The following is a 12,565-nucleotide window of genomic DNA, read 5'->3' as shown; positions in this document are numbered from 1 at the left end:
ATTTTCCTGGTAGAGGAACCAAATCCAGAGGTATCCTTGGCCACTCCCATGGTGTCATGATTTATCCATGCTTCCTCTGCTTGCCTCCTTCCCCAGGTCGACAAAGGAGACCTCGTGACCCTGAGCCTCCCTTCTGGACCCGGCCATGGTGACACCGACGGCCCCATCAGCCTGGACGTGCCAGATGGGGCACCGGACCCCCAGCGGACCAAGGCTGCCATCGACCACCTGCACCAGAAGATCCTGAAGATCACCGAGCAGATCAAAATCGAGCAGGAGGCACGGGACGACAACGTGGCGGAGTACCTGAAGCTGGCCAACAATGCAGACAAGCAGCAGGTGTCGCGCATCAAGCAGGTGTTTGAGAAGAAGAACCAGAAGTCGGCCCAGACCATCGCCCAGCTGCACAAGAAGCTGGAGCACTACCGCCGGCGGCTGAAGGAGATCGAGCAGAACGGGCCCTCGCGGCAGCCCAAGGACGTGCTGCGGGACATGCAGCAGGGGCTGAAGGACGTGGGCGCTAACGTGCGTGCCGGCATCAGTGGCTTCGGGGGCGGCGTGGTGGAGGGTGTCAAGGGCAGCCTCTCGGGCCTCTCGCAGGCCACCCACACCGCTGTGGTGTCCAAGCCCCGGGAGTTTGCCAGCCTCATCCGCAACAAGTTTGGCAGTGCCGACAACATTGCCCACCTGAAGGACCCTCTGGAAGATGGGCCCTCCGAGGAGGCAGCACGGGCATTGAGCGGCAGTGCCACGCTTGTGTCCAGTCCCAAGTACGGCAGTGACGACGAGTGTTCCAGTGCCAGTGCCAGCTCAGCCGGGGCAGGCAGCAACTCTGGGGCAGGGCCTGGTGGGGCACTGGGAAGCCCCAAGTCCAACACGCTGTATGGCGCCCCTGGAAGCCTGGACACACTGCTGGAGGAGCTGCGGGAGATCAAGGAGGGACAGTCACACCTGGAGGACTCCATGGAGGACCTGAAGACTCAGCTGCAGAGGGACTACACCTACATGACCCAGTGCCTGCAAGAGGAGCGCTACAGGTAAGTGCCTGCTTGGCTCCCACTGCTGCCAGCCTGACCCTGGGGCCAGGTGATGTGCACCAGGTGTCAGACGCGGGGTGTGGAGGCACGCAGAGGAGCCTCTAGAAGGGTCCTGACCTGCTAGAAGGACCCAAGAGGAGGCCCTGAAGGGCCTTTCTCCAGACTGGACTGGGCAGCTGGAAGATAGGGTTGGAAGACCTGTGGAAGGAAGGTTCTGCCTATCTGAGTGTGCTTTGAACATCTCTGCCTGGACTGTTATGTGGTTAGTGTACAGAAGGGGAAACGGAGGCAGGGACCAGCTATCTGGCCTCTCATCTGGAGAAACTCTGGAGCCAGATTACCTGGGTTCAAGTCCCAGCTCTGTTATTTACTGTAACCCTTGAGCAAACTAGCTAACACTCTGCACCTGGTTTCCTTGTCCCCGAATCGGGGATAACATTAATCTCTACCTCATAAGGTTGTTGTAAAGATTAAATGAGTCCAAACCTGGAAAGTCAGTGTGTGTGAATAGGTAGCATGGTAGGTTTGAACATCCAGTCGAAACTCCTAGAGTCACAGCGTGCAGCCTTGTAACACCAAGGTCAAGGGTTCGGATCCCCTTACCGGCCAGCCACTCACACACACATAAAAGCTCCTAAAGTCAGCCTGGCATCCAGCTGGAGTCTGCTCCCTACCCCCAACTCTGTGCCTCGCGTATGGCACTTGGTACTTATCTCTGGGATTTTGAGTGATCGCTTCCTTAGCTAGCACTTTTTCTTTTCCTTCTTTATGTATATGAAGAAGACTTGGAAAAATTGAAGGGGAACCCTGCTTAAAAACTAACCAATCCCCTCATGGTAGTCATCTTTTCGTAATTTGTGCCTTCAGAGCAGGGATTGTGTCCTCTACATCCTTGTGTCCCTGATACCCGGGAGAGCATCTTAGCCCGGGGCGTAAGAGCCCAGGTTGAAGTCAGTCAGTCCTTACCTCTTCCATTCACATGCTGTGTGATCCTAGGCAGGTTCCTTAACCTCTCTGTTTCAGTCTCATCTGTAAAACGGGGACAATGCTAGACTTACCTCATGGGGTCGTGGTGAGGATCCTATGAGGTCATGTGGGTAAAATGCTCGGCACAGTGCCTACACGTAAGAAGTGCTGTGTAAATAGTAGCTTCCATCATCGTTGCTGTTAAAATTAGAACAGGGCCAGACACGTGGGGTAGATGGAGTCACTGTTTGTTGAGAGGATGAATGAACCGATCCTGGGGAGAGAAGGGAGGCTGGGGAGCCAGGACCGTTGTCACTCTTCCTCCATCTGCTAGGTATGAGCGGCTGGAGGAGCAGCTCAACGACCTGACTGAGCTTCACCAGAATGAGATGTCAAACCTGAAGCAGGAGCTGGCCAGCATGGAGGAGAAGGTCGCCTACCAGTCCTATGAGAGGGCTCGGGACATCCAGGTAGGGCTGGGGACGACCTTAGGGAGGCCCCAGATGTGCTGCTAGAGCTGGCAGCAGCCAGAGGGTTAGGGCTTTATCATGTGGGGGATGACAGATGCAGGCAGTTCCACTGGCTGGGGCAGATAGGCGCACAGATGCAGAGGGCAGCCTGGGGTGGGGTGGAGATCAGAGCAAGGCCCGGCCTGAGGCCGCGAGTGTGCACTGCACAAAGGCGCACCAATGGGCGAGGGCCACCGTGCCCCCCACCTCTTTGATGACAGCCTTGCAGATGAATAATTAGAATTTCCAGGCTCCAGCCTGCCTCAAGAGGGAGCTGGGATTGGACCAGCTCCTCTCCTTCCCATATTAATCAAGACTCCCATTTCCTGGCATCCTCCTCAGAGTCCTCATTGAAGGACTCTGCCCCCAGCTGCAGCTGATCCCCCCACACCCCTCCTGGCCTTTGGAGAGGGGACCCGGTGTATTGTCACCTTCTCAGTGGTGTAGGTTGGGCTTGGCCTAGGGGTCCCGCCCATCCTGAGTACCCATGTGCCAACCCCTCGTCCCCCGCAGGAGGCCGTGGAGTCCTGCCTGACCCGGGTCACCAAGCTGGAGCTGCAGCAGCAACAGCAGCAGGTGGTGCAGCTGGAGGGTGTGGAGAATGCCAACGCGCGGGCGCTGCTGGGCAAGTTCATCAACGTGATCCTGGCGCTCATGGCCGTGCTGCTGGTGTTCGTATCCACCATTGCCAACTTCATCACGCCCCTCATGAAGACGCGCCTGCGCATCACCAGCACCGCCCTCCTGGTCCTCGTCCTCTTCCTCCTCTGGAAGCATTGGGACTCCCTCACCTACCTCCTGGAGCACGTGTTGCTGCCCAGCTGAGTGGCCAGCGCCCTGTGCCGTGCTCTCTGGCCCCAGCTGGCCACACTTCTTCAGGAGGAACTCAAGGACTCCCGACTCCCTTGGACTTCTTCATGTATCCGGTTTGGCCTCCTGCCCAAACTGTCCATTCCAGCAGTTCCTGCCCCCTTCTCTGTACTTGTTTCTGTCTGACCCCTTCTCCCTGTTGGCCTGAAGGGAGCTTAGAGTGCAGCCCTGGCTTGAGACAGTGGGGACACCTGTGGCCCAGTGGCGCAGAGGATGACACCAGGATTGGGTTGTTTTGATTAGTTACAGTCTTACAAGGACTCCTCCCAGCTGACCTCGGTTTGCCCCAGATCAGGAAGGCCACTGAAGAATAGAATAGGAGAGGGCTCTGCCTCAGCTTCCCTCGGGCAGAGTCCACCCTGGAGGCAACTATGGTCCCCTCCGGTGGAGGTGGTCAGGTTGAAGGCAAGAGAGCGAGGGGGGAGGCTCTGCTGGCTGCAGGGAGTGCAGGGTCCCCAGGCTTCGGGAACCTCCGGAGCCAGAGAGCAGGCCCAGAGCAGCTACTTGGGAGCTCAGCCAACCCCTCACCCTTCTTCCCTTTAGAGCTGGTTTGAAGCTGGCTTCTGGGGCTGGCCTTTTCTGTGGTTTGAAGGATGCAGGCTCTGGAGACCGGGTGGGCTGTGGCCTTGGTCTTGTGTTTTCCCTGCTGTTCTTTCTGCCTGTCTCTGGATCTGCTATTTTCAGGGAAACAGGCCCCAGAGGCTCCAAGCCTCAGTCTAAGCCCTTAGGCCTCTGGGAGCCTGTTGGGTTCTATTTATTTATTTATTTGTTCCTCATCCCTTACCCCCACGTCTTCCCCGCCGAACTCCAGGGAGAGGTCCTGCCCATCCTCTCTCTGAAGCCAGGGCTTATTATTGGCTCATCAGGCACTTCCATACCATTTAGCCTCTGCATAGTCCTGGCTGGGAGAAGTGGGACAGAGCCACCCAGCACCGCTCTCCCGAAGCAGCCCCCAGCCAGGATGGGAGGAGCGTGGCCTCTTTTATACGTCTATTTATTTTGTAAGTGTGTGTTTGTGTGGAGGAGGTTGTTTATTGCTTTATTTTTTTAAGGCTCTGGAGTGTTGTGTATGGTTTCTCTTCACATCCCAGCCTCCCCATGGGCACTTCCAAGAAGAGAGGGGATTTCTCTGAAAAGGACAGAGGAATCCCCTAGAGCGGGGGAAAACAGTGCCTGCCAGCTGTGTGGACCTTCCCGAGAAATAAATGTCCTCTAAATTTTCAAACCATCCTGTGTAGTGTTGGTTGATTAGGTTGTCTCCATGGAAACCATGAAGTCTTTCCCCACACCTGAGCATTCTGGGTAACACAGGCTGGGTCCAGCATTGAACAAGGCATCATCCACCTTGCTTCGAACAGCCATAACTCTGGCCTAAGTGATGCAATAGGGTGGGGTGACATCCACTCCTCCCAGCCCCATTCAGCCCTCCTGGAACGCTTTTCTGGAGGAGAGGAATTGGGAGAGAGAGATCCATAGCTTGGAACAGATAAGCAGCCCAGGGCCTGGATGACAGTAGTCGTGCGCAGGTGTGGCCACAAGAGGGCAGCAGAATCCTTACTCGAAAACTTTCTCAGGGTTCAGTCCAAACCAGGCCCTCAGTGTTTGCTCTGTGGCTGTAGCACCTACTTCTGGCAGTTCCCGCAGAAGGGCACCCCAGAAGGCACTGGATGCCCAGCAGAGGCCCTGTGGGAGTTTGGGAGAGGCCACCTGAGTCTCCTTTCTGGAGATCAGGAGATGCTGATCTCTAGCATCGTGGTAACAGGAAGGATGGTGGGAAAAGCACCCACCCCAGAGCCCGCACACCTGGGTCCTGGCCCATAATTAGTGCATCTTCAGTCAACTCACATCCCCTCTCTGGGCCTCAGTTTCCACATCTGTAATATGGGATGGGTGCAGTAGCTGCTAATTTCAAATGGCTCTGATACTTTGCAGTTCTGTGGGTCTGACATCAAAAGTTGCAGCTGTATCCATGGCCTCAGGCTCCAGAGGACCGCAGGAGTCAGGGACAGTGCCCTAACCAGATTGCAGAGGACTCCATGCTGGTGCCATGGGAGGGTGGCGTTGACAATTCACCCTCACCCTCGGGATAATGTAGGAGTTTCACCAGGTGACCTTACAAGAATTTCAACAGTGTCATTCCTGGACCCTGCACCCTTTTCTCTTCCTACCACAGGCGTACGCTTCTGCTGGGGGCCGCAGGAGGCCCAGAGCCCACATTCCTGGGCCCCAGGTGGGGGGTGGCTGCTCCAGGCTACAGACATTTCCCACATTCCTCACCAAGATCAGGTGCCTTCCCAGAATTGGCTCTTAAATGTCACTGCCTGCCACAGTCCACACTGAAAGTGGGGAGGGCAGGGGTCATTCTCAGCTGATGTTGAGGCTGCAGAGCAAACAGTCCAAGAGGGGTGGGGAGATCAGCCCCAGCTATACAAGGTCATCTTCTGCAAAAAGGACAGGACAGCACACCAGACCTTGTTTGCTTCATTGTCACAGTCACAGTGGGGGTAACTAGTAAAGCTCTCCCTGTCAGGGGGGTTGGGTTTTGTTCTTCTAATGGTCACTGATGCTTCCTTGTTTGTGTCGGAAACTGTGACTCCCTCTGCAGGAAGGGGGTGATTTACCCCCACTCTGGCCAGGCCTCTTCTACCTCCCAGAATTCATAGGGTAAGACATTGAATCAGGGTTGCCTCCTCTTCAGGGGACACCCCTTCAGAGTGCAGAACCAATAGGCAGGCCCTTTCCCAGAGCAGGGAAAGATGCCCTGCAGGTCCTGGCCCCACACCTAGGGGCCAGAGGGCTCAGCCAGGCACTTCCCCCGACTTGGGTCATCTCTGTCTGGAGTTGGCTCTTTGCTGCTCCAGCAGCACTGAGCAGGCAGGTGGCTGGCCTGGAGCAGGCATGTTTATTGTGCCCGTGCACAGCTGGCACTCCCTGCCAGCCTTATCAAAACAGTGGAGCTACACCAGGTGCAGCTGTGGCCAACAATGAAGCCGACAGGCACAGGCCTGTGGGAGGAGACAACCCCTCCAGCCCAAGTTACTCTGTAGTGGTTCTGGGCTGTGGAGGGAGGGAGGGAAGGAGAGACTTTGGGCCAGAGGGTGGGAGAAGAGAGGAGCTATAGTGGGGGCACCTGGAAGGATCTCTGTGGCAGGCTTAATTTCTCCTTCAGTGGTAGGGCCCTTAAATGAAGTCCTGATCCCAGTATTAAGGGGCTGGCAAACCTGGGCTGAAATCCCCGTGCTGGCAGTCACCTTAGACAAGTTTCCAGCCACTCAGACCAGTCTCTTCATCTGCCCATAGGAATGGAAATGACACTGGTTCACAGGTTTAAGCACAGAAGTTTGGCTTTCTGCATGTCAAGACCTTAGCACGGTGCCTAGAACATAATGGATTAACCTAAGGCTGTTATTACTACTCCTTTCTGAGCCCATGGAATGCTAAGGTGCAGAAGAACTGCTCAGAAAGTCTAAGGCTGACCCTACAGAAACTAGGCTCATGGTGACTGAGTCTAAGGCTCAGTAGAGGCCCACGTTACCTCTTTGCAAGGAGCCAAGAGCCTGTTAATCCTAAGGCGCCTTCCCTTAGTCTTGTAGACAAAGCTGGCCCAGTCCCAAAAGGTCAAGTCCCAGCTTGAGAGAGGGCTGGACGGGGCCCGCCTGGTCCAGGCCAGCTGCCACCACCCAGCCCTGCAGGTATATCAGTGTGTGGGGCCCCCCACTGAGAGTCCTGGGGATGTGGGGTCTAGGAAAGAGAGCGGGAATCAGCAACAAGAGGCCTGGGTTTGAATCGAGACTATGAGGTTGTGGGCCTCAGTTTCCCCATCTGAAACATGGCGATAAAGATACCTATGCTACCCATGCTACCCAACTGTCAGGACAATGGGCTCAGAGATATCAGGTGTGTGCACCTGCCCCACAATGTCCCCAGATCTGCACCTAGGGGATCTACCTGTGAGGATGCTGCCCAGCCATCTGGGGCCCCCAGGGAGGGCTCTGATCTGCCTGCGGACAGGACTAGGCAGGGATTGGGAAAGGGGCCAGGAGTAACCCCCTCCTCAGGCTTGCAGCCAACCTCCAGATAGAGATGGAAGGAGGAAGCTTGGCCCCCACCAGTTCTGCTAGATGGCATGTGGGGAGGGAGAGGAGCCTGGGTCTTGTCCCAGCACATCCAGTCCTGCCAGCAGGTCCTGAGTCACCCAGACAGCCAGAAGAGCAGTCTGAGTAGTGACAGCAGCACTGCTTCCCATACATGGGGACTCCCAGGAGTGTGCTCCCTCCCCAGCAGCTCATCCCTGCCATGGTACCCCCGCTCCCAAGGCTGACTATCCAGATGAAGTATCCTAGGCCCAGTAGTGCTGGACAGGCCACTTCAGTCATGCCCCTGCCTCCAGGCAGCCACCCGCCACATTGACTCTGCTTCCAAAAGCACCAGAGCAGATTCCACCAGCTCGGGTGCACAGGCTCTGCACCCTCCCAGCCTAGAGGTTCTTTCTTTGCCTTACTTTGGTTATTCTTGAAGCGATTTCAGCTCACTGAACTAAAGTAAATGATTTAGGAAGATCTAAGTCTCTCCCTGGCTGGTCTAAGGGCTCTTTTCTCTGGTCTCCTGCAGGAAAACTGAGTCCTCTTAGTACCATGCTCAGTAGCACCTTAGGTAAGAAATCACTCACTTTCACCTGGAGCTGTCTCAGGCTATAGTGAGAGTTAGGTCCCCCAGTCCTTTTTCCAGTTGAGGTCAGCCCTAGGCACCCGGATTTGTGGTGGAGATATGAGGAAGGGAGGATTTCCCATGAAACTGGTCATTAAATAAACTCATGCAAGGGATAGGTCACCAACACAGACCTGTTACCTGTCTCTGTCTGGTCTCCTCCTCCTCACCTTCTCAGCCAGGTGACGCCAGGCCAGGCCGAGGATGGGAAGACCCAAGAGCAGGCAACGTGGCTGCTGAGGGGGAAGGGGTGGGAGAGGGGCCCATTCCTTCTTCTCCACTTGCTCCTCTGCTGCTCTTGCAGCTCTCATCATTGTTTGGCCACCTGGAGTCCAGGCGTGTGACCCCAAACCACCTAGCCTTAGATCCAATTAAATTCTAGAAACCCGATATCGAGCACTTGGCTCGGTCAGGCACTGGAGACACCAAGAGGAGCAAGACACAGTCCCTCATGGAGCTCACGAACTAGTGGGAACTTGCACGTGCACACACACACAGACTAGTGGGAACACACGCGTGCGCACACGCAGATTAATGGGAATTCAGGCGCACACGCACCCCGCTGATATAGAGGCTGGCAGAGATCAATGCTGTAATGGGGGGGAGAGGAGCAGGGAGGTCTGAGGAGGGAGAGCTTCATTCTGATGGGGAGCTGTGGGGCGGTTTCTTGGAGCTTTGGAGTATGGGTAAGAGGCAAAAAGGGGAGAATGTCCTACAGCAGGACGGCTTTGGTCGGGTCCTGAGGTATGAGATGGTACAGAGGATATCCGTGGTGTGAATGGATATGCAGTTGTCCCAGGCATCAGCACTGCCCAGCCCACAGGACACCTGCAGAAGGGGCTTCTAAGCCCGTTACAGTGAGAAGGAGCAGGAATGAGGACAGCTCTCAGAGTGAAGGACACCGCACTCCAGAGCTTCCGGGCCTTGGGGGTGCTTTGCTTGGGTTGTTTGTGCTCGAAAGCAAAAGGGAAGGTGAGGGGAGAAGGGAAAAGAAAAGCATCCTCCTCAGGAAGCACAGGGACCCTCTGGAATTCTAGGGCCTTGTGGGGGCTGAGCTCAGACGTGCTGTGTGACACTGAGTAGGTCATATCGCCTCTCCGGGCCTCGGTGTCCCTATCTCCACACAAATGGAGAATTTAGGATGGAAAGATTGACATGGCTAATGAGTAATCAGGCCCTGGGGGTCCTGGGGAGCTTCAGGAAGGTGTCTCTGCAGAAGCCAGCTCAAGGGCAGGCCCCCATGGCAGCGGTGGGGGTGCTTGGGTGAGGTCTGTGAGTAGGAACCTGTGCTGACAGTGGAGTCAGGGCTTGCGGGGAGCAACGAGAGCTCTGGGACTCGTGTCGTGACCACCAGAGGGATCCTCACTGCTGGATCCCAGGCCAGATGAGCTCAAGGTGAGTGAGAGGAGCGAGGTGCATTTGGGGGCCACTGGGCTCTCCTGGCCTCCCTCTCACCTTCCCCTGGGGGTAGGGCTAAGGATGAAAGAGATACAGGGTTCCCTTCTCCGCTTGGCAGCTGTAAGATTAAAAAGGAGGTGGCTTCCATGCATGGCCAGTGTCTACGCTGGTATGATTTGAGGGTGTGGGAAGGCCCCACCCTGGCTCAAAGTCATGGCAATATGAATCCTTTTCTGTCTGGGACCTGACAGCTAACAAATGCTTTTTGTGTGTACTGATTCATATCCTCCCAACAACTCTGGAGAGTGGCCAGAGAGGTATCATTAGACTCCATTTTGCAGATGAGCAAACCAAGTCTCAGAAAGATGAAGGGAACTCAGTCCCGGACACACAGCAGGCAGACAGCACACAGAAGACGAACCCAGCTTTGCTGACAGTGCCACTGCCCGTAATGGAAGCCTGACAACCCACAGTGAGGTTGAGCATTGCTTCTTATGTGCAAACGCAGGTGCCTCCCAGAGTGGAGCGGGCAGAACCAGAGCCATTCACATGGCAGCGTGAATTAACTCAGCCCATGGAACACTCTTCCCCGCTCTGTGGGAGAAAGAGACGGTTGGAGTTTGGGAAGTTGAGAAAACCACTTTTGAAGAGGCAGAAAGGGAAGACAAAACTTCTACAAATTCCATTGACTTTCCATTTTTTCCCAAGGCTGTGGCTTGTAGCCAGAGCTTAACACCAACCCCAGCTGGGGCAGGCTGGAGTGGAGGAGGATCCCAAGGAACCATTTGTTTATTTGCTCATCAAACCCATGTGAACATCTGCTTCACGTAAGAGATGGAGAACACGGAGGCGAGCTAGACATACATTTTCTCTTTGAACACCTCGAGATCTATCCTGAAAGACAGAGGTAAAGATATGACAATATAGCATGGGAACTGCTGAAGTGGAGCTAGGATCGAAGAGCACAGAGCACTGCCGCAAGGGAGCTGGATCGGCGAAGTTCTCTGGGCTCCATGACACATCCTTGGTCACACACGTTTCATCCATTCCAGCACCTCAGAAGACTTTCAGCCAGAAAGTCCCTTTTGTTATCTCACTTAAGTCCACCTGGCTAGCAGTGCCCAGTTCACCTGACCATGCACAATGACCCCAACCTCTGACCTCAGCAACTGGATGACAATAGGCCGTGGGGCCTTTATGGAATCTCTGGCCAGTACCCCATTATACAAATGAAGAAACTGAGGCGCAGAGAAGTGACTTGCCCTAGATGACCACAACAAGGTGGTGCCAAGCCTGGGCTCTCACCTGCAAGAGATGCACCCACCATGACACACACACACCTAGGGGGGTTGAGCATCCCTGTACTCTGTATGTTGTTGGAGAAGAAGCATAAGGTAGTGGGTGGGGAGGGACAGGGGCCCTGACTCCACCCTGAACAGAGGACGCTCTGAAGCCAGGAGGGGAAAGGGGTGGTGAAAGGCAGGAGGCTTCCTCCTAAGCCCCAGCATCGCCATTCACAGCCTGTCTTACTCGATGCTCACAAGGCAGGGCTGTTCAAATTTAAACCAGTCAAAATTAAAAGAAATTGAAAATTCAGTTCTTTGGCTGCACTAGTCACATTTCCTGTGCTCAACGGCTACACGTGGCTAGAGTCGACTGCATTGGACAGTGCAGACAGAGAACATTCCATCATGGCAGAATGTTTGTATTAGTCTGTTTCTGTCGCTTATAACAAAACACCTGGAACTGGGTGCTTTGTAAGAAAATAAAATTTATTGTTTACAGTTTCAGAGACTGGAAGTCCAAAGTCCAGGGAACCCATCTGGTGAAGGCTTTCTCTGGTGGTGACTTCAGTGAGAGCAGAGAGAGCAGAGAGACTGACTTCCTCATTCACTCTTTTAAAGCCCCCCGAACCACGCCATTTTTAATCCATTCACTATGGCACGGTCCTGCAATCTAATTACCTCTTCAAGGTCCCACATTTCAATGACCATCATAGGATTTCCCACCCTCAACAGTTGCAGTGGGGATTAAGCCCCGGTGAGGTGGGGGGCATCCAGTCTACAGCAATGTTCTATTGGATGGCGCAGCTCTGGACCATTTACAGATGTAATCTCATTTAAAAAATATTTTTCTGCTTTCGTCGATACTTTTTTGTTGTAGAAAATGGAACAAGGAAACCCAATTCACAGGTGGTCCCCTACCCACTATTAGCATTTGACAGAGGTCCTTCCAGTCTTTATCCTTCCTTTAAAAGAAAATTTCAGTAACATACAGTCATTGTAAAAAATGCAAACGCTACAGGCATAGAGAGTAGAACTATTGTCTTTCAACACCACCTCCCCAGAAGAAAGGACAGCAAGCAGCTTGGCATTTATTCATCCTGAGTCTGAGTCCTCAGCCTCCATCCCACGGGCACGGAGGGGCCCTTTTAACCACAGAACCTCCATCTTACTGACTCTTGTCCCCACTCATCGTTCAAGACTTCCAGTCCCTTCCCTACACTCACCCAAAGCGCCCAGTCCTTGGGTGGGCCCCTGGACTCAGAACAGCTCCCTCAGCCCCCTCTCCTTTGGACCCTCACTAGCATCCTCTGCCCCTCTGTCCTCTCTCCACCCAGCCCTGCTCCCATGTCAGTGCCCAGGGAAAGGGCACTATGACCCTGGATCTCACTCACTTCCCCCTTTCTGCTTTTTTGGCAGCTGGCCAGTGTGGGGATCCAAACCTTCAACCTTGGAGTTACCAACACCACACTCTAACCAGCTGAGCCGACCAGCCAGCCCATGCTTCCCCCATATCTTACAGCCATCTCAGAGCCAGCAGCGGTATAGTGGAGTTGTCAAGAGCAGGCCCTGGAGTCACGTCTGGCTGTCCCTGCTCTGGAGCTTTCAGAGTTATGTGTCTAGCACAATCTGTTTCATCTCCCTAGGTCTCAGTTTTCTCATCTGAAGAGTGGAGATTATAATATCTAGCTCAGAGTTTTGCCATGAGAGTTGCTGGGGTGGCAAAATTTTTCCTCTCATCTTTTAGGGTCTTCATCTGGGCCTGAGAATTAAGTTTAGGGCATAAGTCAGTTTA

At 54.4% G+C, this 12,565-nt stretch overlaps 1 protein-coding gene across 3 annotated transcripts in view; it reads left to right on the top strand.

Moving 5' to 3' along the window:
• TMCC2 (transmembrane and coiled-coil domain family 2) overlaps positions 1-4,583 on the top strand; it is a 38,674-nt gene extending 34,091 nt beyond the window's left edge. For all 3 annotated transcript variants that reach the window (XM_063114466.1, XM_063114468.1, XM_063114467.1), the window contains 3 exons: positions 97-1,037; positions 2,338-2,473; positions 3,026-4,583. In XM_063114466.1, the coding sequence (XP_062970536.1) occupies positions 97-1,037; positions 2,338-2,473; positions 3,026-3,337 (1,389 nt within the window). In that variant the 3' untranslated portion in view covers positions 3,338-4,583. The remainder of the gene's footprint in view (positions 1-96; positions 1,038-2,337; positions 2,474-3,025) is intronic.
• The last annotated feature ends 7,982 nt before the right edge of the window (positions 4,584-12,565 follow it).

The sequence above is a fragment of the Cynocephalus volans genome, chromosome 11, assembly GCF_027409185.1.
Source record: "Cynocephalus volans isolate mCynVol1 chromosome 11, mCynVol1.pri, whole genome shotgun sequence".
Classification (NCBI taxonomy): domain Eukaryota; kingdom Metazoa; phylum Chordata; class Mammalia; order Dermoptera; family Cynocephalidae; genus Cynocephalus; species Cynocephalus volans.
This window is presented reverse-complemented; position numbering and strand designations above follow the sequence as displayed.